Raw genomic sequence first — 23,977 nt, forward strand, 5'->3', positions numbered from 1 at the left:
TATATATATATATATATATATATATATATATATATATATTATGTTTGAGCATGCTACCTCCACATGGGCACAGTACGTTCTCAGAGAGTATAATATGGCTATTCATTTCAGAAATAGAGAATGGACATTGGGATATCTCCTCTGCCTATCATAGAGTATACCCTACTCCCTACTGTATCTATATGGGTGACGCATACATCTGAAACAGTAAGAAACAAAGTCCCCCTCTCAGGAAAAAATAGTTATTCTAATATAAACTAAAGATATTCAGCACTAATTAACAGCCTTCCATAGTACATTACAGAGATAGTGATGTTCTCCTGTGTAATCCTGACCATTGTATCTCTCCATGATCGACGCATCGCCACATCCTGAGGTACAGGGAGAAATCATGCTCTTCTCATTGTAACAGAGATCGTGATTCACTGTGTCAGCTGCTGCTACGCACTAGACAGTATTTGACATTGATTTCTATAGACATGAATATTGCACAGTGTGCTGTACTGTCATTGATTGTTACTCCGTGTCTACTATTTCTTTAGGACTGCTGTGCAAATCAAATTTCATTCATTCATTAATTAATTCAGATTACACAACAAAATGCTGCAACATGCAGCAGAAAAAAATCTGCATAGCCTTGCTATCAGCCCCCTCCCCTGTAAAATGTGACAATTAGCTTTTATCCAAAGCGACTTACAGCTTTACCAACTGAGCTACAGAAGACTAAGATGGACAGGAGCAGTAGCGATGGAGACGACCAGCAGAAGTGGAATATAATGACTGCATACTAACCGACGCAGGAGCTCCCGTGAATCAGGTAGGAGCCATTGTCATGGAAACCGTTCCTGCACTCACAGTGGTACCAGCCCGGCAGGTTGACACAGTGGGAGTGAGTGTGGCACTGGATCAGGCCCTCCGCACACTCGTCAATGTCTGGGGGAAACACACAGTATATCTGCTGACATCAACATAATTTTTCACAAAGATCCTATGAATGACTTAATCTATATGTAATTCTATAACATGTGCACTCAAGGCAATCCTAACTGTCTCCTGATTGTTACAATCAGTGGTGACCCGTCATTCAGGGCAGGTGGGGCAGAGACTGTTTTGATCCCCACCTTTTTAGCTAAAAAAATATATTGTTGGGTTGCCTGTTTTGCATGTTATTTTGGCATTAATACGTGTCACAAATCAGTTTCGCAAACAATGTAAATTTTTTTAATAAAATGTCTTTCTTGAGTAAGGCAGCTTCAAAATGCAGGTATTTCATTCTAGCTCAGTGCTTTCTGTGGTGGTGGGGCAGCCAGTGGAAAATATGGAGCGTAATGGTAATGTTCTCTAGTTACGCCGTGATTGGCTCTGTGTTCTGTCACTCGCGGGGACACTACATCACCGCATAATCAAATCAAATTTTATTTGTCACAGGCGCTGAATACAACCTTACAGTGAAATGCTTACTTACAAGCCCTTAACCAACAAAGCTGTTAAGAAAATACCTAAAAAAAAGTAAGAGATAAGAATAACAAATAATAAAAGAGCAGCATATCCTGTTAGGGCTGCAAGCCCGATGTCGGTACATCTATGACAACATCCAGCTCAATTGCAGGGCGCGAAATTCAAAATCGATTTTTTTTAAATATTTAACTTTCCCACATTAACAAGTCCAATAGAGCATTTGAAAGATAAACATCTTGTGAATCCAGCTAACGTGTCCGATTTTTAAAATGTTTTACAGCAAAAACACCACGTATATTTATGTTAGTTCACCACCAAATACAAAAGAGGACAGACATTTTTCACAGCACAGGTAGCATGCACAAAGCCAACCTAACTAACCAAGATCCAACCAAACAAACCTAGAAACAACTTCCTCAGATGACAGTCCTATAACATGTTACACAATAAATCTATATTTTGTTTGAAAAATGTGCATATTTGAGCTATAAATCAGTTTTACATTGATGCTACCATCATAGCTACAGTCAGAAATAGCACGGGAGTAGCCAGAGTAAATACAGACACCAACGTCAACTACCTAATTACTCATCATAAAACATTTCAGAAAAATATATGGTGTATAGCAAAATGAAAGACAAAGATCTTGTGAATACAGACAATATTTCCGATTTTTTAAGTGTTTTACAGCGAAAACACAATATATCGTTATATTAGCTTACTGCAATGGCTAACACACAACAGCATTGATTCCAAGTAATCGGTAGCGATAGCACAGCTCGACAGATATATGAAATAGCATCCCAAATTGGGTCCTTATCTTTGTTGATCTTCCATCAGAATGTTGTAAAGGGGTCCATTGTCCAGAGCCGTCTTTGTTTGGATCCAGAACAAACTATTTCCCTCTTGAATTAGCAAGCACACTGGCCGTGCGGCGCTAACCTCTCCTTCTTGAAAAAATTCTTCCAACGCATCACGTCTAAAGTCCCGAATAAATTTCAATAATATAATTAAACTATATTGAAAAAACATACTTTAGGATGATATTGTGACATGTATCAAGTAAAATCGAAGCCGGAGATCATATTCACCTATAACGACGGTTTTCCAGGAGGCAATTCAAGGTCCAACTTCGCTCCTTCGGAAAAAAAAAATTATGGCGGACCTCTCACTCCAAGAGGCTGTATTCAATCCCAGAACGAGATATTCAAGTCTTTTCTGCTCTCACTTCCGCATGACACCCAAGGGAAGGTGTATGACGTGTTTCTATAGTCCCAAGTGACATGCCCTTTTATAGACAAGCTCTTGAAAAAAGACCTCGCTTTTGGAAATCTCACTTCCGGATAGGAAATGGGCTGCAGAAAGAGATCTGGTTCACTTAGAGAAATAATTCAAACGGTTTAAGAAACTAGAGAGTGTTTTCTATCCAATAGTAATGATAATATGCATATTGTACGAGCAAGAATTGAGTAGGAGGCCGTTTGAAATGGGCACCTCTTTCCAGGTTACTCAGTGCTGCCCCTTGCAGCCATAAGAAGATATCTACAGATATCTAAAATTCAAGCCCCTTGGGCGCTGCCATAGATTTACATTAGAAATGCCCATCCAAGAAGGCTCAAGGTCATTGGCCAAAGATAAAATTATGTTAAATCACGTTATATCTACCGTAGCTTTGATCTACCATAGCTTTGATTGGACTGTCAACTCATACAAATCCTTTTCAATCCTCGTCATATCAAGAGAAATGATAGATAAAACGTATTGGTGGTGTTCGGTCATTGGACTTCAGCATTACAAAACAAGTTGGTAATCTCAAACTCAACAATGAGTGGTTTGGAAGGAATCAGTAGCTAACTGGAAGCATTGCAAGCAATCACTAGCCAGCTATTCAGTGGAGTGGGAGTTTGGTCCCACTGTTTGGGATAGGGCGCAGCATTTTCACGTTCAGATGAAAAGCGTGTCCAGAGTAAACTTCCTGCTACTCTGGCCCAGCTAATATATGCATATTATTAGTAGTATTGGATATAAAACACTCTGAAGTTTCTAAAACTGTTTGAATGATGTCTGTGAGTATAACATAACTCATATGGAAAGCGAAAACCTGAGAAAAATCCAACCAGGAAGTGGGAAATCTGAGGTTTGTAGTTTTTCAACTCATTGCTTATTGAATATACAGTGTCTATGGGGTCATATTGCACTTCCCAAGGCTTCCACTAGATGTCAACAGTCTTTAGAACCTTGTTTGATGCTTCTGCTGTGAAGGAGGGGGAAATGGGAGCTGAATGAGTCAGGGGTCTGGCAGAATGGCATGAGCTGACCACGCGCGCTCACGTGAGAGCGACCTGCGTTCCATTTTAATTCTAAAGACAAGGAAATTCTCCGGTTGGTACATTATTGAAGATTCATGTTAAAAACATCCTCAAGATTGATTCTATACATCGTTTGACATGTTTCTATGGACTGTAATGGAACTTTTTGTCTGGACCTAGTGATCGCGTGTCATAAATTTGGATTTGTGAACTAAAGGCGCAAACAACAAGGAGGTATTTGGACATAAATTATGGACTTTATCGAAATAAACAAACATTTATTGTGGAACTGGGATTCCTGGGAGTGCATTCTGATGAAGATCATCAAAGGTAAGTGAATATTTATAATGCTATTTCTGAATTCTGTTGACTCCGCAACATGGCGGGTATATGTTTGGCTTGTTTTAGTCTCTGAGCGGCATACTCAGATTATTGCATGGTTTGCTTTTTCCGTAAAGCATTTTTGAAATCTGACAAAGCGGTTGCATTGAGGAGAAGTATATCTATAATTCTGTGCATAATATTTGTATCTTTTATCAAAGTTTATTATGAGTATTTCTGTAAATTGATGTGACTGTGCAAATTCACGGGATGTTTTGGAGGCAAAGCCAAATGTAAACTGAGGTTTTTGGATATAAATATGAACTTGATCGAACAAAACATACATGTATTGTGTAACACGTTGTCCCGGGAGTGTCATCTGATGAAGAATATCAAAGGTTAGTGATACATTTTCTCTCTATTTCTGCTTTTTGTGACTCCTCTCTTTGGTTGGAAAATGGCTGTATGCTGTCTGTGACTAGGTGCTGACCTAATATATTGATATGTTGTGCTTTCGCTGAAAAGCCTTTTTGAAATCGGACACTGTGGTTGGATTAATGAGAAGTTTATCTTTAAAATGGTGTCTAATACTTGTATGTTTGAGAAATTTGAATTATGAGATTTCTGTTGATTGATTCTGGTGCCCTGCAATTTCATTGGCTGTTGGCGAGGAGTTCCGCTCGTTCCCAGTCAGGTTAACGGTCTCTTTTCCAAGCTTAAAAGGATAAACATTCACATGCAACACCATGGGCCAGAAAAGGTTGAATACATTGGCCATGCTGTCAATCCAGCATGACTTCAAAACAACTGGAAACTTGAAACTGAGAAATCTCAGACTTTGGAAAAAATGTGCTCCGACTGGGAAAATACATGTGGAACGGTCAGCTAACTCGGAATTCCAAGTAAGGAATTCAGTCCTCTTTCTAGTGCTCTGACGTGAAGATCACTGATGTCATGATCTCCTTCCTAGCATACGTCATTGCTGCAGGGAATATTCAGATGGACCCTGACAAGGTGAGAGAGGTTGTGGATTGCCCTCAACCCACATCCAGATTGCAGGTGGGGTTTTCTTGGGGTTTGCTAACTTCTACCGTCGTTTCGTCCAGGGTTACAGCACCCTTTCTACCGCCCTTTCTGCACTCACCTCTCCAAAGGTTCCGTTCATATGGTCTCCAGCAGCTGATCAGGCGTTCTCAGAACTCAAGGAGCGATTCACTACAGCTCCTGCCCAGGACCAAAAGCTGCATCCCTGCTGAGAGGAACTATTACGTGGGAAATCGAGAATTACTCGCAGTTCAGATGGAGCTGGAGGAGTGGAGGCACTAGTTACAAGGGGCAGAACATCCATTCTTTGTGTGAACGGACCATAGGAAACCTGGAATATCTCCTCACCGCCAAGCGCCTCATCTCCAGGCACGCGAGATGTGCCCTGTTATTCAGTCGTTTCCATATTCACTATCTCCTACCGCCCGGGGTCCAAGAATGTGAAGCCTGATGCACTCTCACGTCTGTACGTCTGTACCACTCCCTGTTGCTCACTGCCCCTCGTCCCATATATCCTTGGACTTCATCACTGGTCTCCCTCCATCAGATAGCAACACCACCATCCTTACGGTGGTGGATAGGTTTTCCAAAGCTGTTCATTTTATCTCCCTTCATAAGTTGCCCTCAGCTAAGAAGACGGCCCAACTTATGGTGCAGCATGTCTTCTGGATCCATGGACTTCCGGTCAACATGGTCTCCGATCATGGTCCTCAGTTCTCATTCGAGTTTTGGAAGGCATTCTGCATCCTCACTGGGTTGTCGGCTAGCCTGTCCTCTGGTTTTCAACCCAAGTCTAACGGCCAGTCGGAGCGAGCGAATCAGGACCTGGAGACGACTCTACGTTTTCTCGGCTCCACCAATCCCACCACCTGGATCCAGCAACTGCGTGGGTGGAATATGCCCACAACACCCTTCCATGTTCTGCTACTGGTCTCTCGCCTTTTGAGTGTTCCCTGCGATATCAGAGCCCGCTCTTCCTGTAGCAAGAGGAAGAGGTCAGCATACCTTCTGCCCAGATGTTCGTCCGTCACTGTCGCCGTACCTGGAAGAGAGCCCGGGCCGCTCTTCTCAAGACCACCTCCAGGTATCAATGACAGCCGGACCGCGACTGGACCTTTTTTTCCCACTACCGTCTTGGGCAGAGGGTATGGCATTCCACTCGGGATCTGCCCCTCCAGGTAGAGTCCTGCAAACCTTCCACCCCATTTAATCAGCCCTTTCCCCATCTCTAAGGTCCTTAGCCCTTTTGCTGTTCGCCTTCTGTTGCCCCACATCCTCCGTATACGTACATCCCACTTTCCGTGTATCTAGAATTAAACTCCTGTCTCACAGCCCTTTTCCCCTGTTTCCAGGACCCTCCCTCTCCCTGTCTCATCGATGGCCATTTGGCATACACAGTGAGGTGCCTCCTGCATGTTCAACCTCAAGTCAGGGGATTCCAGTACCTGGTTGACTGGAGGAGAGGTGTTGGGTCCCTGCCAGGAATATCCTGGACCCAACCCTCATTGTAGAAAATTCAAAAAATAAAGAAACTGTTGAATGAGTAGGTGTCCAAACTTTTGACTGGTTCTGTATGTTTAAAAAAAAGGCAGTAAATAAGGCTGAATGAACTGTTTCTCTTGCAGACAAGGCTCCACTGATATCCAGGATTCACTCCATGATGCTGAAAAGAAAGCTCTGCTTTTGGGACAGCTTTATGTAGGACTTAACAATTTCTGGGCACTGTTTGTCACCAATAATTCATGTATTGTTGTGTTATGTAGTGGCTTTGCTAGCACGGATATATATATATTTTTTCCCACCAAGATTTACATTCTAAAATCATGACTGACAGCTCTGCTGTGAGGGTGTATGGGGCTTTTGTAGGAACCGCACAGTGCTTATGCTAGCTAGACCCATCTCTGCTGTGAGTGTGTACGGGGCTGAGAATGACTGGCTGGCAACAAGCATATCTCCTGTCCCATTTGAGGTATAGTCATGACATTTTGTATATATATGCATCTCTTCACAAGTAATCTAATGTAGCAGGTGTAAAAGAAACACCTGAAACTAGATACCCTACATGCTGGTCTTGATGAGAAGAAAAATAACTGTCAGGGGAGGTTCTCTTCTGCATTGTTTAACCAATCCAGTAAATGTGGAGGAGGAGTTAAGATGGAGTGTCGCCTTGTTAACATCCAAAAGCAGAAGTCACATCACAGGCCCTCTTTCCATTTCCCCTGAAAACCGGAACAGAGGCTACCTCATGAGCAACAAGTTTCCCATAAGAACCTATAAGCTCGGCCCATTCCATTTTCCGCAAATTATACACTTTGTCCCCCACCAAACTTTGAACAATAATATCTCCTGTCCCTATAGAGCTACAATCATTAAATATTTTCTCTCTGTAATTAATCCAGGCAACATAAGTTTGAAAAGTTGTAACCAATTTGCACAAGGGTGGGCACTGGATCATTTGTGGAAGACAATTATTTCCACAACACTATGATCACGCCACCTCAAGAGCTTCATTAAGGGTATGAATAGACCGGAAACATACACGTTGTCACTTTATCACACAATCTCTCTCTCTCTTCATTTTTTATAGCCTCACAGGGAAAAATAATCTCTACATTACCGTGTTATGATGAGTGTTATGAGAAACAAAATGCTACATAATATACAGACAGCACCGTCATTGTACAATGTGTGTGCTGGGTTAGGGTTAGGGTCAAAAATCACTTTGCTACACAGCTTTGAGTGATTCTGATCCAATCTTTGACTGAATATATACAAATCAAACAGGAGGTAGATGGAGCCGTACAACACTGGGCATGATTATTTAAATGTTATGGTCGCAAAGGCTATTGCAAGACAGAATAAGTTATTAGAACAGAAAGGATTTAATGATTTTAAAGCAGTTGTCAAAGGGCAAGTATGAGTATCTGGGATTCGAAATATACAATATTGTTACACTTGTAATGAATGTGTCAATTTGTATTTTTTTCAACAGAATGTTACAATAGGTTTTATATGCATTTACTGTACAGGTCTACTGCTTTCGATTAAAGTGACATGCTATATTTTTTTAAAGAAGCATGAATAAGTTCTACAGCATAACATAAGTTAAAAATGAGGGTCGTTAAAACTGAAGGCAGATTAACCTAATTTGTCGAGACCCGAGGAACCTTGAGAGTTAATCAACCCTGTGACCGGGTTTGGTAGCTCATGTTTTTATATTTCAACAACAAAGTTAGGTAAGTCGGAAGCTTGTTTAGTAGAGCTTTGTAAACAAAAAGGAAATAGGGAATTGATCTACGGGACTTTAATGAGGACCAGCCAACATTTTGATACAGGATGCAGTTATTCATATTAAAACTAATCACCTGTGATAGAGCAAAGGGCACTATGGTAGACGACATCCAAAGGTTTAAGAGTTGTGGCTGCTGCATTCTGGTAAATTGTGTTACCATTGTACAGTCAACTTTCCTGCGAGTTTTTGACCATCTGCTTCCTGCTGTTTAGAGTGATGCAATATCTATAAAAAGAAGTCGACTTTAACCATTTACACTGGTGGGAATAGACCTATATGGATAGGGCTACATTTAAATGTTTCTTACAGAAAATTATGAAAAACATATGCATAACCATGGTAGCAAATGAAAGAAAAAAGTTTGGAGATAATGGAGATAATTCACCAAAAGGTGAATACACAACAGTTCACCTGACAAGACTGAATCTAACCATAAAACACTTGATTTTATGTGCGTTTTATATTTACTGTACTTCTCGCCGCATTGGTTGATAAGGAAATCTGACAATACTCTGAATACATTCAGTAACATATGACTATTCCTGGAAAATGTAGGGTAGGTGTAGCATAAGACAAGAAAATTACAAAGATTTGAGTGAGAGGACTAACTGGTGTCTCGAATTTGCCACACACCTCTCCAAAATGTGCACAGTTTTTGGTCAGTATATCGTTTATTTTAACAAAAACAATATGTTTCTTGTCCATCATGCATTTATCAGAGTTATTGACCTAACAGTGAGACAGTTTTGAGTAACTTGTGGTGCTGAAACTTGAAGCAGCAGTCGTGGCACAATCAATCGGAAATGGACAGCTGATGGTGCTGAAAGTATACAAATTTAAGTAGGCATAATTCATTTTCAACATCTTCATTTTAAATTAGACTTTACTAACAACAAAAGGGATCGGTTGTGAAGAAAAATGTATTGTGTCATTTCTCTGACGTTCAGTGGCTGAGCTACACTTTCTATAGCCGAGGAGGGAAAACATTACTTTCACTACCAATTGATTAAGCCATTCACTTTCTGTAAAATAAATGTTTAAACCCAGACAGCTTTTAGGGAAACAACCTTCTCTCATTGGGTTAAAGAAGAAGAGTAGACAGCAGTTAAAGCTGACATTTTTCTAAAGGTTCCTAACGATGTCTCAGATTAAATGATTTGCTAACAGGGACAGTTTCGTTGCAAACAAGACACTGATTTTGCATTGGATAAATAGAAGATGAACACGTAGGCCTCACTCTCTGTCCATTACTCTGTAATTCTGGTGATTTGTGTTGTATTAAAACAGATTCTGCCTATCTGTAAAATGACGTAGAATCGCATGAAATGTTAATATAAGCCTTTTTTCTCTGACCTGCAAATACGATGATAGATTAATTCAATGATTTTATTATAAAATAGATCTTTCCACCCCTACTTTTGTCCACAGTGGTCTGTGATCTCACAACCTTCTTGCACACTGCCCTGTGTGCAATCGAAATTCCTGAAAGCATTCCATGTAATGCTTACAGGCAGTGGAGGATTTAGGTATAGGCGACATGGGCAGATGCCCAGGGCGGCATCTTGCCTGGGGCGGCACAGGGCGCCCGCACAAAAACAAATTAGGAATGGTGACATTTGCGCGATCGGTTTTCTATTGCTCATTTGCACTTCACGTCAATGATATGTCATCGAGTGGGACTGTGGGTCAATTAACCTTGTCGGAGTGGGCGCCCTGATTCTAGTTTGTGAGCTAGACAGGCTACTGCCTGGGAAGGTCTCCCACTCAGAAGTACGAGATGGGGAGGGGGACGGGGGTAGGTTGACCTCAGGTCTCCCACTAGAAGCCCGAGGTAGGGGGAGAGGGGGAATCTATCAAATAGCGTACCTCTAATTTCGTACAGTACTAATGCAATTAGTTGTGCAATTTAGTTTGTGTGTTTCTTGTTTGAAGCGCAATCGTGTAATAATCAGGTCTCTTCTTTATAAGTGTATTTGTGTGAAATAGGATTTGTGCAGTTTAGTTATTTGTGTGTTTTTTGTTAGCAATAGGGTAATAGTGTAATAATTATATAATTTTGTATTTGTATTTATATACTACAATTTGTTTCTATTTGTCTTTCTAACTTATTTTTGAAATTTATGAGTTATTTTTAAAATATTTATATAGTTTTAAATGTTATGATTATTTATTTGTATTGTTCCAAATGTCTGAATAAAAATTCCAGTTAGTGCAGAATCTGGATTTGTTTTGTTGTTGGTGGGGTGCGCTGAAGGGCGGGTTCACCCAGGGAGCCACAAAGGCTGGAACCGCCACTGCTTACAGAATGAAATACAGTTTCTAAAATAGCATATCTAAGGATCTGGTCTGTCCAAGAAGTGAGGGGAGCGGGAATGCTAAGGATGTTCTCTACTATCCACTTTATATTTTAATTATTATTTGGGGTATTTTGCTGAAGGGAGGGCCGTCCATTTTCATTTCAGAGGTCCAATTTCCTCCATGTAACCCTTACTATAAATAACTTTCACTCCCTAAGGTACTGTTTTTAGCTCTCCTACCTGTGTCATTGAGTAACTAGGAGGAAGCACACTTACAGTTGTTTCGTGTGGAACACAACCCTGCATCCTGCCATTACACAATTACTACTGTTTACGCAATCCAACAACGGTCCATTAAAAATCGCAATCTAGGTCATGTTGGCATGATTTGAAAGCATGTTCTATTGCTTACACGACTAGCTAAGTTATAAAATAGGATCTTACAGTGTTTGGCTTTGACAAGGCAGTTCAGAGAAACAGACCGTCATTTTGATGCGCATCGAATGGAGTGATGAGCGCAAGTTTTTTTAACAATAAACATAGGTTCATTCTGTTCAAAACAACCCAGGGTATGACTGTACATCAAACATAGTGATCTTAAACTCTGACAATGTATATGCGTTTTATGATTCGGAGATGTGAAGTGCAGGTGGCTTGCTTGTATGACATCAAAGTGGTATTTTTTATAATCCTGAACGTCTTGTCTTTCAAAAATACATTTGGTCATCTTAATTTAGAGTGACAATGATCAGACAACAAAAAATATTCAAAGTTACCCAATTAGTGCGAGGTATGAGGACAACTTCTTGTCACGATTGGTGTTCAAGCGAACGGCTGTCAGTCAAAAACCATACAGTGCAAAGCCAGAACTCTAACGCATGTCTGGTATGTTACTGTACAGCCAGCCACTACGTTCCAATTTAGGTGCTTCATAGTGCCCAAATCGTCAATTTTTAACCTGTATACTGGTACGAGAGGAAAGGGTTGAATCTTAGCTTTTTAACAAGCTCACCAGTATGTTTTTTTTAATGTTAAATCCTTGTCAATTCAAATGCTCAGATATTTATAGGCGGGAACCCAATCGTTGAGAGCACCCTTCAATTCATAAATATGTAGTCCATCTAAAACATTTTTGCAAGAATTATAGAACATATATTTAGTTCTCACCACATTAAATACAGTGGGGCAAAAAAGTATTTAGTCAGCCACCAATTGTGCAAGTTCTCCCACTTAAAAAGATGAGGCCTGTAATTTTCATCATAGGTACACTTCAACTATGACAGACAAAATGACAAAAAAAAAAATCCAGAAAATTACATTGTAGGATTTTTAATGAATTTATTTGCAGATTATGGTGGAAAATAAGTATTTGATCAATAACAAAAGTTTATCTCAATACTTTGTTATATACCCTTTGTTGGCAATGACAGAGGTCAAACGTTTTCTGTAAGTCTTCACAAGGTTTTCACACACTGTTGCTGGTATTTTGGCCCATTCCTCCATGCAGATCTCCTCTAGAGCAGTGATGTTTTGGGGCTGTTGCTGGGCAACACAGACTTTCAACTCCCTCCAAAGATTTTCTATGGAGTTGAGATCTGGAGACTGGCTAGGCCACTCCAGGACCTTGAAATGCTTCTTACGAAGCCACTCCTTCGTTGCCCGGGCGGTGTGTTTGGGATCATTGTCATGCTGAAAGACCCAGCCATGTTTCATCTTAAATGCCCTTGCTGATGGTAGGCTTTGTTACTTTGGTCCCAGCTCTCTGCAGGTCATTCACTAGGTCCCCCCGTGTGGTTCTGGGATTTTTGCTCACCATTCTTGTGATAATTTTGACCCCACGGGGTGAGATCTTGCGTGGAGCCCCAGATCGAGGGAGATTATCAGTGGTCTTCTATGTCTTCCATTTCCTAATAATTGCTCCCACAGTTGATTTCTTCAAACCAAGCTGCTTACCTATTGCAGATTCAGTCTTCCCAGCCTGGTGCAGGTCTACAATTTTGTTTCTGGTGTCCTTTGACAGCTCTTTGGTCTTGGCCATAGTGGAGTTTGGAGTGTGACTGTTTGAGGTTGTGGACAGGTGTCTTTTATACTGATAACAAGTTCAAACAGGTGCCATTAACCTGTCTAGGATCAGCGTGGCGCTAGCGGCACCCCCCCCCCCCCCCCCACTGAAAAACCAGTGCCGCGAAATTCAAAAAAAATATTTTTTTAAAATATTTAACTTTCACACATTAAAGTCCAATACAGCTAATGAAAGACACAGATCTTGTGAATCCAGTCAACATTTCCGATTTTTAAAATGTTTTACAGGGAAGACACAATATGTAAAGATGTACATCTATTACCTAAAAACACATTAGCATAATCCACCATCTTTTATTTGTCCACCAACACCAGTAGCCATCACCAATTCGGCTAAACTAAGATATTTATAGCCCCTAACCAACAAAAAAACTCATTAGATGACAGTTTGATAACATATTTATGGTATGGGATAGGTTTTGTTAGAAAAAAGTGCATATTTCAGGTATATGGCATAGTTTACAATTGCACCCACCATCACAAATGGACTAGAATAATTACAATGAGCAACGTGTTTACCTAACTACTAATCATCAAACATTTCGTAAAAATACACAGCATACACGAATCGAAAGACACAGATCCTGTGAATACAGACAATATTTCAGATTTTCTAAGTGTCTTACAGCGAAAACACAATAAATCGTTATATTAGCTTAGCACATAGCAATTAGCAGCCCAGCATTGATTCTAGCCAAAGTGAGCGATAAAAGTCAACATCGCCAAAAGATATTAATTTTTTCACTAACCTTCTCAGAATTCTTCCGATGACACTCCTGTAACATCACATTACAACATGCATATACAGTTTGATCGAAAATGTTTATATTTAGCCACCAAAATCATGGTTAGACAATGTGAAATGTAGCTCAGCTGGTCAGAAAATGTCCTTGCGCCACTTAGACAGTGATCTACTCTTATACATAAATACTCATAAACGTGACTAAAAAATATAGGGTGGACAGGGATTGATAGACAATTTAATTCTTAATACAATTGCGTTATTACATTTTTTAATTTATCCTTACTTTTCAATACAGTTTGCGCCAAGCGAAGCTACGTCAAAAAACATGGCGTCCTAAGCCACTAAAATGTTTCGACAGAAACACGATTTATCATAATAAAAATGTCCTACCTTGAGCTGTTCTTCCATCAGTATCTTGGGCAAAGGATCCTTTCTTGGGAGAAATCGTCTTTTGGTGGAAAGCTGTCCTCTTGCCATGTGGAAATGTCAACTGCGTTCGGGATGAACTGAAAAGCGTGCCCAACTTTTCACATCGTTGCAAAAATAAATGTCCCAAAATCGCACTAAACGGATATAAATTGCTATAAAACGCTTTAAATTAACTACTTTATGATGTTTGTAACTCCTATAACGAGTGAAAAGATGACCGGAGAAATATAACAGGCTAAACTAACGCTTGGAACAGGAGAGGGTCGGTGTCTTCCACGCGCGTTACGCAGCAAGAAAAGACTTGCTAGCTAAAGGTTTTTTTCATTTGTAGGGCCTGTGAACGCGCAATCGACCCCGTTGGAATCGTCATCACGTAAAGGCATCCAGGGGAAGACGTAAGAAGTGTCCGTATAGTCATAGCAACGACAGTGCCCTTTTAACTGACTTCAGAAAAGTGGCCAACATTTCTCAAATCTGACTCCATGTCAGGGAAATTGCTGTAGAATGGGCTCTGTTCCACTTAGAGACAAAATTTCAACTCCTATAGAAACTATAGACTGTTTTCTATCCAATAATAATAATAATATGCATATTGTACGATCAAGGATTTTGTGGGAAGCCGTTTAAAAAATTAGCCAAATTAGCATAAATAGTCTAAACAGCGCCCCCATCCCCAACAGGTTTAATACAGGTAACGAGTGGAGGACAGAGGAGCCTCCAGAAGTTACTGGTCTGTGAGAGACAGAAATCTTGCTTGTTTGTAGGTGACCAAATACTTATTTTCCACCATAATTTGCAAATAAATTCATTAAAAATCCTACAATGTGATTTTCTGGATTTCTTTCTCTCATTTGTCTGTCATAGTTGAAGTGTACCTATGATGAAAATTACAGGCCTCTCTCAACTTTTAAGTGGGAGAACTTGCACAATTGGTGGCTGACTAAATACTTTTTTGCCCCCCTGTACATGTTTTACCAGGGCTTTTTGTAAGGCAACCAAGTCAGATTGCAGCTCTAACAACAGCTGGTCTACAGTTAGGGCAGTGGCATAGATAACAGTATCGTCAGCATACAGACTAATTACAAGTTAACAGATATATAAATAATATTGGTCTAAAACATAGTAAAGAGAAAAGGTCCCAATAACAACCCCTGTGTTACACCTTTCATAACATCCAGGAAACTAGACTTAACACCATCTGAAATCAGTGTCCTGTCTGACAGATCATTCTCAAACCACTTACAAGAGGCCTGATCCAGGCCTATTTCAGTCAACCTTTGAATGAGAATGTGATGGTCAACAGTGGAAAGGTCTATGAATAAGGCAGCACAATTATTTTTATTATCTAAGCAATTTAACACATCTGAAACAAGCCTACCAGCTGAAATGGTGATATCTCAGCGGTTGTCAATTGCGGTCAGCAATTCCTTCAGGCTCGGGGGGTTCTGTAATGCTCACCGTCTTCTTCATCTCGTATGGCAGGGCCCGGAGGTATTTATCCAGGATGAGCTTGTCAAGCATCAGGAAGGACGGTACTTCCCTCAGTAGCCAGCCCTTGGTCAGGCGCACCAGGTCGCTCATCTGGGCACGGGGGGAAAGGGTGGGGTCAAAGGCCCAGTCGTGGACCAGTTGTGCACGGCGTGCGAGATTGAACACACAATGGCTCAGTATCTCCCGTTTGAGTCCCTCATAATTCGCGGCCTGGTCGGTGTTCAAATCAAAGTAGGCCTTCTGGGCCTTCTCAGAGAGGTAGGGTGCCAACAGGCTAGCCCAGTTGTGCTATCCTTCCCTCTGTGCCGTGCTCTCGAAGGTGCACAAATAGGATTCCACGTCATCTTCCTCCCTTAACTGAACCAGGAACTGATTCGGGCCTGACTGCTGAGCCCTCCCAACCTTCAACTGGGCTACCTCCACTACCAGTCTGCGGTTTTGTTGGTGCTGCTCATCCAGCGCTTGCTCCTGGAAAGCCTGTTGCTTCTGCTGGCTGAGGATGAACTGAGCCACCAGCTCCTCCATGGTCATCTCCGTACGCTCGATCCCGCGACACCCAAAGCTACTGAGATGCCCACATTCTCCACCATATGTGGTAAACCGTGGGGTGTTGGGTTGAGCGTGCAGAGATTGACACAGAGACAGGGAGGCTTGAGTCCACAAAAACAACTTTACAAAGACAGAAAATAAACATAAAGAGAATCACATCTTCTCTCCTTTCGCTTGGTGTCGGTCTCCCCCCCACCTTCTCTCTCGCGCTGTGCCACTGTACTCCTTTTATTTGGCCTCCACGGCTGGTTGGCACTTTCCTCTAATTACCTCCACTGTCTGTGTCGTGGTGCCCAGCTCCCGTATTCCCAGCAGAGGGAGTCGACATCGCCTCACATACCTCTCCTCTATTACCACCCCCGGGGTAGACCTCCTGGGATACCACAGCTTCAAAATGACTTTATTGAACATGTTAGGCACACCGAGTGACAAGAGAAAGAAGAGTGGAGGCATTGTGTGAAACCCCTATTGCATGCATACAATTGCACTCACAATGACACAACAGGTGAGACTCCATTCTTTGTCATGTTTGGGCGACAAGTTCGGTTACCCATTGACCTTTGTTTTGGACTGAATCCAGCTGGCAACAATGCAACCACACACCAGAACTACACTAAACAGCGAAGAAGACAATTGAAGTACGCTTACGAGTGGGCTATGAAATCTACAAAGAGTCAGAGGGCCAACAAAAGCAGTTGGGACTCAAAAGTGATAGCATCGACAATCACTGAAGGTGACAGAGTGCTCATCAGGAAGAAGTGCATTTGAGGGAAACAAGTTATCTGATCGCTGGGAGTCTGATGTGCACATTGTGGTGCGGACGTGCGAAGCTGACATATGGAACTGTTTCAAGATGGTCATACATACATCTTAACATAATTTTTTAAATTTATTAATCTAATCAGTTAGTAGTTGGATTTATTGCACCTATTACTTAGATAGCCGTTGAGTTTCTATGATACAGTGCATTCGGAATGTATTCAGACATTTTGTTACGTCACAGCCTTAATCTAAAATGGATTAAATATATTTTTTTCCTAATCAATCTACGCACAATATCCCATAATGACAAAGCAAAAACAGGTTTAGCAACATTAGCAAATTTGTTACAAATAAAAAACAGAAAAACCTTATTTACATACGTATTCAGATGTTTTGCAATGGGGTTCGAAATTGAGCTCAGGTGAATTCTGTTTCCATTAATCATCCTTGAGATGTTTCTAAAACTTCATTTAAGTCTACCTGTGGTAAATTCAATTGATTGGAAATTATTTGGAAAGGCACACAGCTGTCTATATAAGGTCCTACAGTTGACAGTGCACTTTTATTTAACCATGTAGGCCAGTTGAGAACAAGTTCTCATTTACAACTGCAACCTGGCCAAGATAAAGCAAAGCAGTGCGACAAAAACAACAACACAGAATAACAAACGTACAGTCAATAGGAAAAAATCGATATATGGTGTGTGTAAATTAGGTAAGATTAGGGAGGTAAGGCAATAAATAGGCCTTAATGGCGAAGTAATTACAATTTAGCAATTAAACACTGGAGTGATAGATGTACAGAAGATGAATGTGCAAGTAGAGATGCAAGTAGAGATAAAGGAGCAAAAAAAAATAAAAATAAAAATATGGGGATGAGGTAGTTGGATGGGCTATTTACAGACGGGCTGTGTACAGGTGCAGTGATCTGTGAGCTGCTCTGACAGCAGATGCTTAAAGTTAGTGAGGGAGATATGAGTCTCCAGCTTCAGTGATTTTTGCAATTCGTTCCAGTCATTGGCAGCAGAGAACTGGAAGGAAAGGCGGCCAAAGGAGGAATAGGCTTTGGGGATGACCAGTGAAATATACCTGCTGGAGCGCGTGCTACAGGTGGGTACTGCTATGGTGACCAGTGAGCTGAGATAAGGCAGGGCTTTACCTAGCAAAGACTTATAGTTAACCTGGAGCGGGTGGGTTTGGTGACAAATATGAAGCGAGGGCCAGCCAACGGGAGCATACAGGTCGCAGTGGTGGGTAGTATATGGGGCTTTGGTGACAAAACGTATGGCACTGTGATAGACTACATCCAGTTTGCTGAGTAGTGTGTTGAAGGCTACTTTATAAATGACATCGCCAAAGTCAAGGATCGGTAGGAAAGTCAGGGTATGTTTGGCAGCATGAGTGAAGGATGATTTGTTGCGAAATAGGAAGCCAATTGTAGATTTAATGTTGGATTGGAGATGCCTAATGTGAGTCTGGAAGGAGAGTTTACAGTCTAACCAGACGGAAGAAGTCTGTTGTAGCCCCCTCGGACGGTTACGTCGGCAACACATTTCCATGACAGACTGACCAAGTGAATCCAGGTAAAAGCTATGCTCCCTTATTGATATCACCTGTTAAATCCTCTTCAGTCAGTGTAGATGAATGGGAGGAGAGGTTAAAGAAGCATTTTTAAGCCTTTAGGCAATTGAGACATGGATTGTTATGTGTGTCATTCAAAGCGTGAACAGGCAAGACAAAAGATTTCAGTGCCTTTGAAAGGGGTATGGTAGTAGGAGCCAGGCACACTAGTTTGAGTACATCAAGAACAGCACCACTGCTGTTTTTTTAATGCACAACAGTCTCCCATGTGTATCAAGAATGCTCCATTCAAAGGACAACCAGTCAACTGCCGAAAGCATTGGAGTCAACATGGGCCAGCATCCCTGTGGAACGCTTTCGACACCTTGTAGTGTCCAAATTGAAGCTGTTCTGATGGCAAAATGGGGTTCAACTCAGTATTAGGAAGGTGTTTTTTACACTCAGTGTATGTAATGCATTGTCATACAGAGATTAAAGATAACATATTTACATTGAAAACCACACAAAAACCATGTCTCTGTTGCTAACAAACAGTCATGGCTGGTAACTACAATTCACTAGAAAAGGTAAGGAACTCTGGGAAATATGCAAATAAGGTAGACTCAATTCTCAAGTTGAATTGCATGTTCACTCAACCTAAAATTCAAAGTTGAGTGAACATACAATTCAACTTGAGAATGAACAGTTGAAGTCGGAAGTTTACATACACTTAGGCTGGAGTCATTAAAACTCATTTTTCAACCACTCCACAAATTTCTTGTTAGTTGGTTAGGACATCTACTTTGTGCATGACACAAGTCATTTTTCCGACAGATTATTTAACTTCTAATTTACTGTATCAGAATTCCAGTGGGTCAGAAGTTTACATACACTAAGTTGACTGTACCTTTAAACAGCTTGGAAAATTCCAGAAAATTATGTCATGGCTTTAGAAGCTTCTGATAGGCTAATTTACATAATTTGAGTCAATTGGAGGGTTACCTGTGGATGTATTTCAAGGCCTACCTTCAAACTCAGTGTCTCTTTGCTTGACTTCATGGGGAAATCAAAAGAAATCAGCCAAGACCTCAGAATTTGTTTTTAGACGTCCACAAGTCTGGCTCATCATTGGGAGCAATTTCCAAATGCCTGAAGGTGTCACGTTCATCTGTACAAACAATAGTACGCAAGTATAAACACTAAGGGACCACGCAGCATCATATCGCTCAGGAAGGAGGTGCATTCTGACTCCTAGAGATTAACGTATTTTGGTGCGAAAAGTGCAAATCAATCGCAAAACAACAGCAAAGGACCTTGTGAAGATGCTGGAGGAGACAGGTACAAAAGTATCTATATCCACAGTAAAACGCGTCCTATGTCGACAAAACCTGAAAGGCCGCTCAGCAAGGAAGAAGCCCCTGCTCCAAAACCGCCATAAAAAAAGCCAGACTACGGTTTGCAACTGCACATGGGGACAAAGATCGTACTATTCTGGTCTGATGAAACAAAAATAGAATTGTTTGGCCATAATGACCATTGTTATGTTTGCCAAAGAACACGTTTGCCGAAGAGCAAGCCGAAGAACACCATCCCAACCGTGAAGCACGGGGGATCATGTTGTGGGGGTGCTTTGCTGCAGTAGGGACTGATGCACTTCACAAAATAGATAGCATCATGAGAAAGAAAATTATGTCGATAATTAAAGCAACCTCTCAAGACATCAATCAGGAAGTTAAAGCTTGGTTGCAAATGGGTCTTCCAAATGGACAATGACCCCAAGCATACTTCCAAAGTTGTGGCAAAATAGCTTAAGGACAACAAAGTCAAGGTATTGGAGTGGCCATCACAAAGCCCTGACCTCAATCTTATTGAACATTTGTGGGCAGAACTAAAAAAGCTTGTGCGAGCAAGGAGACCTACAAACCTGACTCAGTTACACCAGCTCTGTCAGGAGGAATGGGCCAAAATTCACCCAACTTATTGTGGGAAGCTTGTGGACGGCTACCCGAAATGTTTGACCCAAGTTAAACAATTTAATGGCAATGCTACCCAATACTAATTGAGTGTATGTAAACTCCTGACCCACTGGGAATGTGATGAAAGAAATAAAAGCTGAAATAAATCATTATCTCTTCTATTATTCTGACATTAAAGTGGTGATCCTAACTGACCTAAGACAGGGAACTTTTACAAGGATTAAATGTCAGGAATTGTGAAAAACTGAGTTTAAATGTATTTGGCTAAGGTGTATGTAAACTTCCGACTTCAACAGTATGTAGGTTCAGCTATATGCCCAAATGTTGAGCAAACTCACAAATCTATTGCAGCTGGTTGCTTTACACTTACAGTTGTACGTTGAGTCAACTTCAATGCCATTTTGTTGAGCAGACTTACAATCCTATTGCATCAGGTTGCCATACAATTGTACATTCAATCAACATATATTTTTTAACAGTGTGTTACTACAGTCATACCTGTCTCACAGTGACGTCCCGTAAAGCCTGAGGGGCAGATGCAGGTGTTGGGCGACACACAGGTACCCCCGCTCCTACACCCCTCCTCACAGAATGCTGGAAAGAGAGAGAGACAGACAAAGTAGAGAGAGAGACAGAGAAAGTAGAGAAAGAGAAAGAAAGAGAAACAGAGAAGCAGCGAGAGAAAGTGAGAGAAAAGGTAGAAAAACAGGGAGAAACAGCCAGTGCAAGAGTTTAATTCTCACACATCAATATCACAAACACAATCCTACTGTGAACACCATTTTGTAATGTTCTATTTAACAGCGTTGGTTTTTGTGGCTCAAATGACCAGTCCCTCACTGTGCATTACCTCCACCACACACAACCCTATTCTCAAACTTGAAATGGGTAAGAAGCCCAGCTCGCCGGCTTGGCCCTGGGCATGGAATGTGAGCCGCCTAGTGGGCCACTTTTGCTAAGCAGAACTGCCGCACACATTCAAAAAATTATGCCCTCCAGCATTTTCCAAGGTCACCATTACTCTCCATGGGGAGGAATAGTTTTAGGCTCTATGCATTCTCAGTAGAGGGTGAGATGGGGCTTTGTGGGTCCCACTCTCTTTCTTCGTGTGTGTGTATGTGTGTTGTCATGTATGTGTGTGAGAGAAAATGTGTCTGTGTGTGCGTATGTGCATCATGTGTGTGTGGGATGTGATCTTCACAACCCCCCAGTTGATGGATTGCAAAGCACAATGTGAAACTAACTGTGACTTGTGCTCTGAATGTACAAGACGTGATCGCTCGCTCTCATTTTCGTATGGTTGGCCTTAGTAGAAAGGTTTGACAGTGTCCAGGTCTCCATTTCTTTCAGCAAGTTTTAATTAATGACAGGATTTTAAGGATGAGTCTAAATTGGCAAAAACCTATATTTATAGTGTTGTGCGTTTTACTGTGTGTGTGTGTGTGTGTGTGTGTGTGTGTGTGTGTGTGTGTGTGTGTGTGAGAAAGATAGTCGGAGGCCAACACACACTACACAAACACATAGGTCAACTCGCTTTGGTTTATGAGTCCAATAAACATCCATGTGCTCACGTAATGATCTCACCGGTCTCGGTATAAAAGCATGCTAAATATACAAACCGATACATAAGTGCAATAAATAACCACGCTGCACCATGCCAAAACCCATCAGTGATGTTCATTTGACTGGATCCCCTTATAAAGAAGTTATTTCAGGCACCTCATTTCGAGCCTGATTGTACTAATACACCTCACAATTAAAGAATTAGAATTAGACCGAGTCAATATAAATGTATCTTCTTCTCTACTTATCATTTTACTGCAATCAGTAAAAGGTGGTGGATGTAAGGGAGAGATTCTCTCCTCCACAGCAGCCCCAGTGACCAGCTCAACCATCCCACTGCCTAACTGAGACTGTTGCTGATTGCTGATTCACTACTTTTGGAGACGTTCTTATAACCACAAGTTTGCTATTTGACTTTCGATTCGAGTCCTAGATTGACTTCGAGCACCGGGTGGTATAGGAATCATCCCGGCTCCTTATTAACTGGCCCGTTCATGCTTGTTGAGCTTCCAAGGTTTCATTTGGGATGCGGAAACATCGAAGACGGTATGCTAAAGGAAATTCCTGTGATTCCAGGTTCCTCCGATTCCACGCTAGGAAATTGAATTGACTTAATTAGTGCTGGGGTGACTGTCGCATATCCCTTTAATGGGCTGTACTAAGAGATCGTCAGCCCTCATCATAACGATCCTTCTCTAATTGGGAGCACAAATCTCATTAGGGGAACGAACGGAGAGAGCAAAGCCAAGCGCGACGACTCGCTCTGTTCAAATAAAATATGTCGGAGGAGAGCAGGGAGAGAGCACGGTCACATGTTATAGAGTGTTCCTGGATACATTATCATGAATACAGTCATCAGCACTAATGGAGGCACGTCAGCGGTCATTTAGATAATGGACGTTAAGCTCCTTACTCTTAGCCTACATGGTTTGGCGGGTGACACCTCAATAGTGGTGTTGTCAGGAGGAGACCTACATAGTCTGAATACCTACAGTACCAGTCAAACGTATGGACACACCTACTCATTCAAGGGGTTTTCATTATTTGTACTATTTTCTGCATTGTAGAATAACTACAAAACTATGAAATGACACATATGGAATCATGTAGTAAGCAAAAAAGTGTTAAACAAATCAAAATATATTTTCTTCTTCAAAGTAGCCACCCTTTGCCTTGATGACAGCTTTGCAAAATCTTGGCATTCTCTCTAGCAGTCACCTGGAATGCATTTCAATTAACAGGTGTGCCTTGTTAAAAGTTATGTTGTGGAATTTCTTAATGCGTTTTAGCCAATCAGTTGTGTTTCGTGACAAGGTAGGGGTGGAATACAGAAGATAGCCCTATTTGGTAAAAGACCAAATCCATATTATGGCAAGAACAGCTCAAATAAGCAAAGAGAAACGACAGTCCATCATTACTTTAAGACAGAAAGGTCAGTCAATACGGAACATTTCAAGAACGTTGAAAGTTTCTTCAAGTGCAGTCGCAAAAAAAACATTGAGCGCTATGACGAAACTAGCTCACATGAGGACCGCCACAGGAAAGGAAGCCCCATAGTTACCTCTGCTGCAGAGGATAAGGTCATTAGAGTTAACTGCACCTCACATTGAATCCCAAATAAATGCTTCACAGACACATCTCAACATCCACTGTTCAGAGGAGACTGCGTGAATCAGGCCTTCATGGTCGAATTGCTGCAAAGGATCCACTACTAAAGGACACCAATAAGAAGAAGGGACTTGCTTGGCCTGAGAAACACCAGCAATGGACATTAGACTGGTGGAAATCTGTCCTTTGGTTCAATGAGTCCACATTTTTGATTTTTGGTTCCAACCGCTGTATCTTTATGAGATGCAGAGTAGGTGAATGGATGATCTCCGCATATGTGGTTCCCACTGTGAAGCATGGAGGAGGAGGTATGTTGGTGCTTTGCTGGTGACACTGTCTATGATTTATTTAGAATTCAAGGCACACTTATCCAGCATGGCTATCACAGCATTTCTGCAGTAATGCGCCATGCCATCTGGTTTGCGCTTAGTGGGGCTATCATTTGTTTTTCAACAGGACAATGACCCAAAACACACCTCCAGGCTGTCTAAG

General features: G+C 41.3%; 1 protein-coding gene across 2 annotated transcripts in view; it reads right to left on the minus strand.

Moving 5' to 3' along the window:
• Window positions 1–23,977, minus strand: part of LOC129834291 (protein kinase C-binding protein NELL1-like) — a 466,854-nt gene that overhangs the window by 31,720 nt on the left and 411,157 nt on the right. Inside the window, exons 15-16 of one of the 2 annotated variants that reach the window (XM_055899149.1) lie at window positions 20,813–20,908; window positions 793–933 (exon numbers count right to left, since the gene is read on the minus strand). In XM_055899149.1, coding sequence (XP_055755124.1) covers window positions 793–933; window positions 20,813–20,908 — 237 coding nt within the window. The remainder of the gene's footprint in view (window positions 1–792; window positions 934–20,812; window positions 20,909–23,977) is intronic. The other variant, XM_055899150.1, reaches the window with a different exon arrangement.

The sequence above is a fragment of the Salvelinus fontinalis genome, chromosome 35 (assembly GCF_029448725.1).
Source record: "Salvelinus fontinalis isolate EN_2023a chromosome 35, ASM2944872v1, whole genome shotgun sequence".
NCBI lineage: Eukaryota > Metazoa > Chordata > Actinopteri > Salmoniformes > Salmonidae > Salvelinus > Salvelinus fontinalis.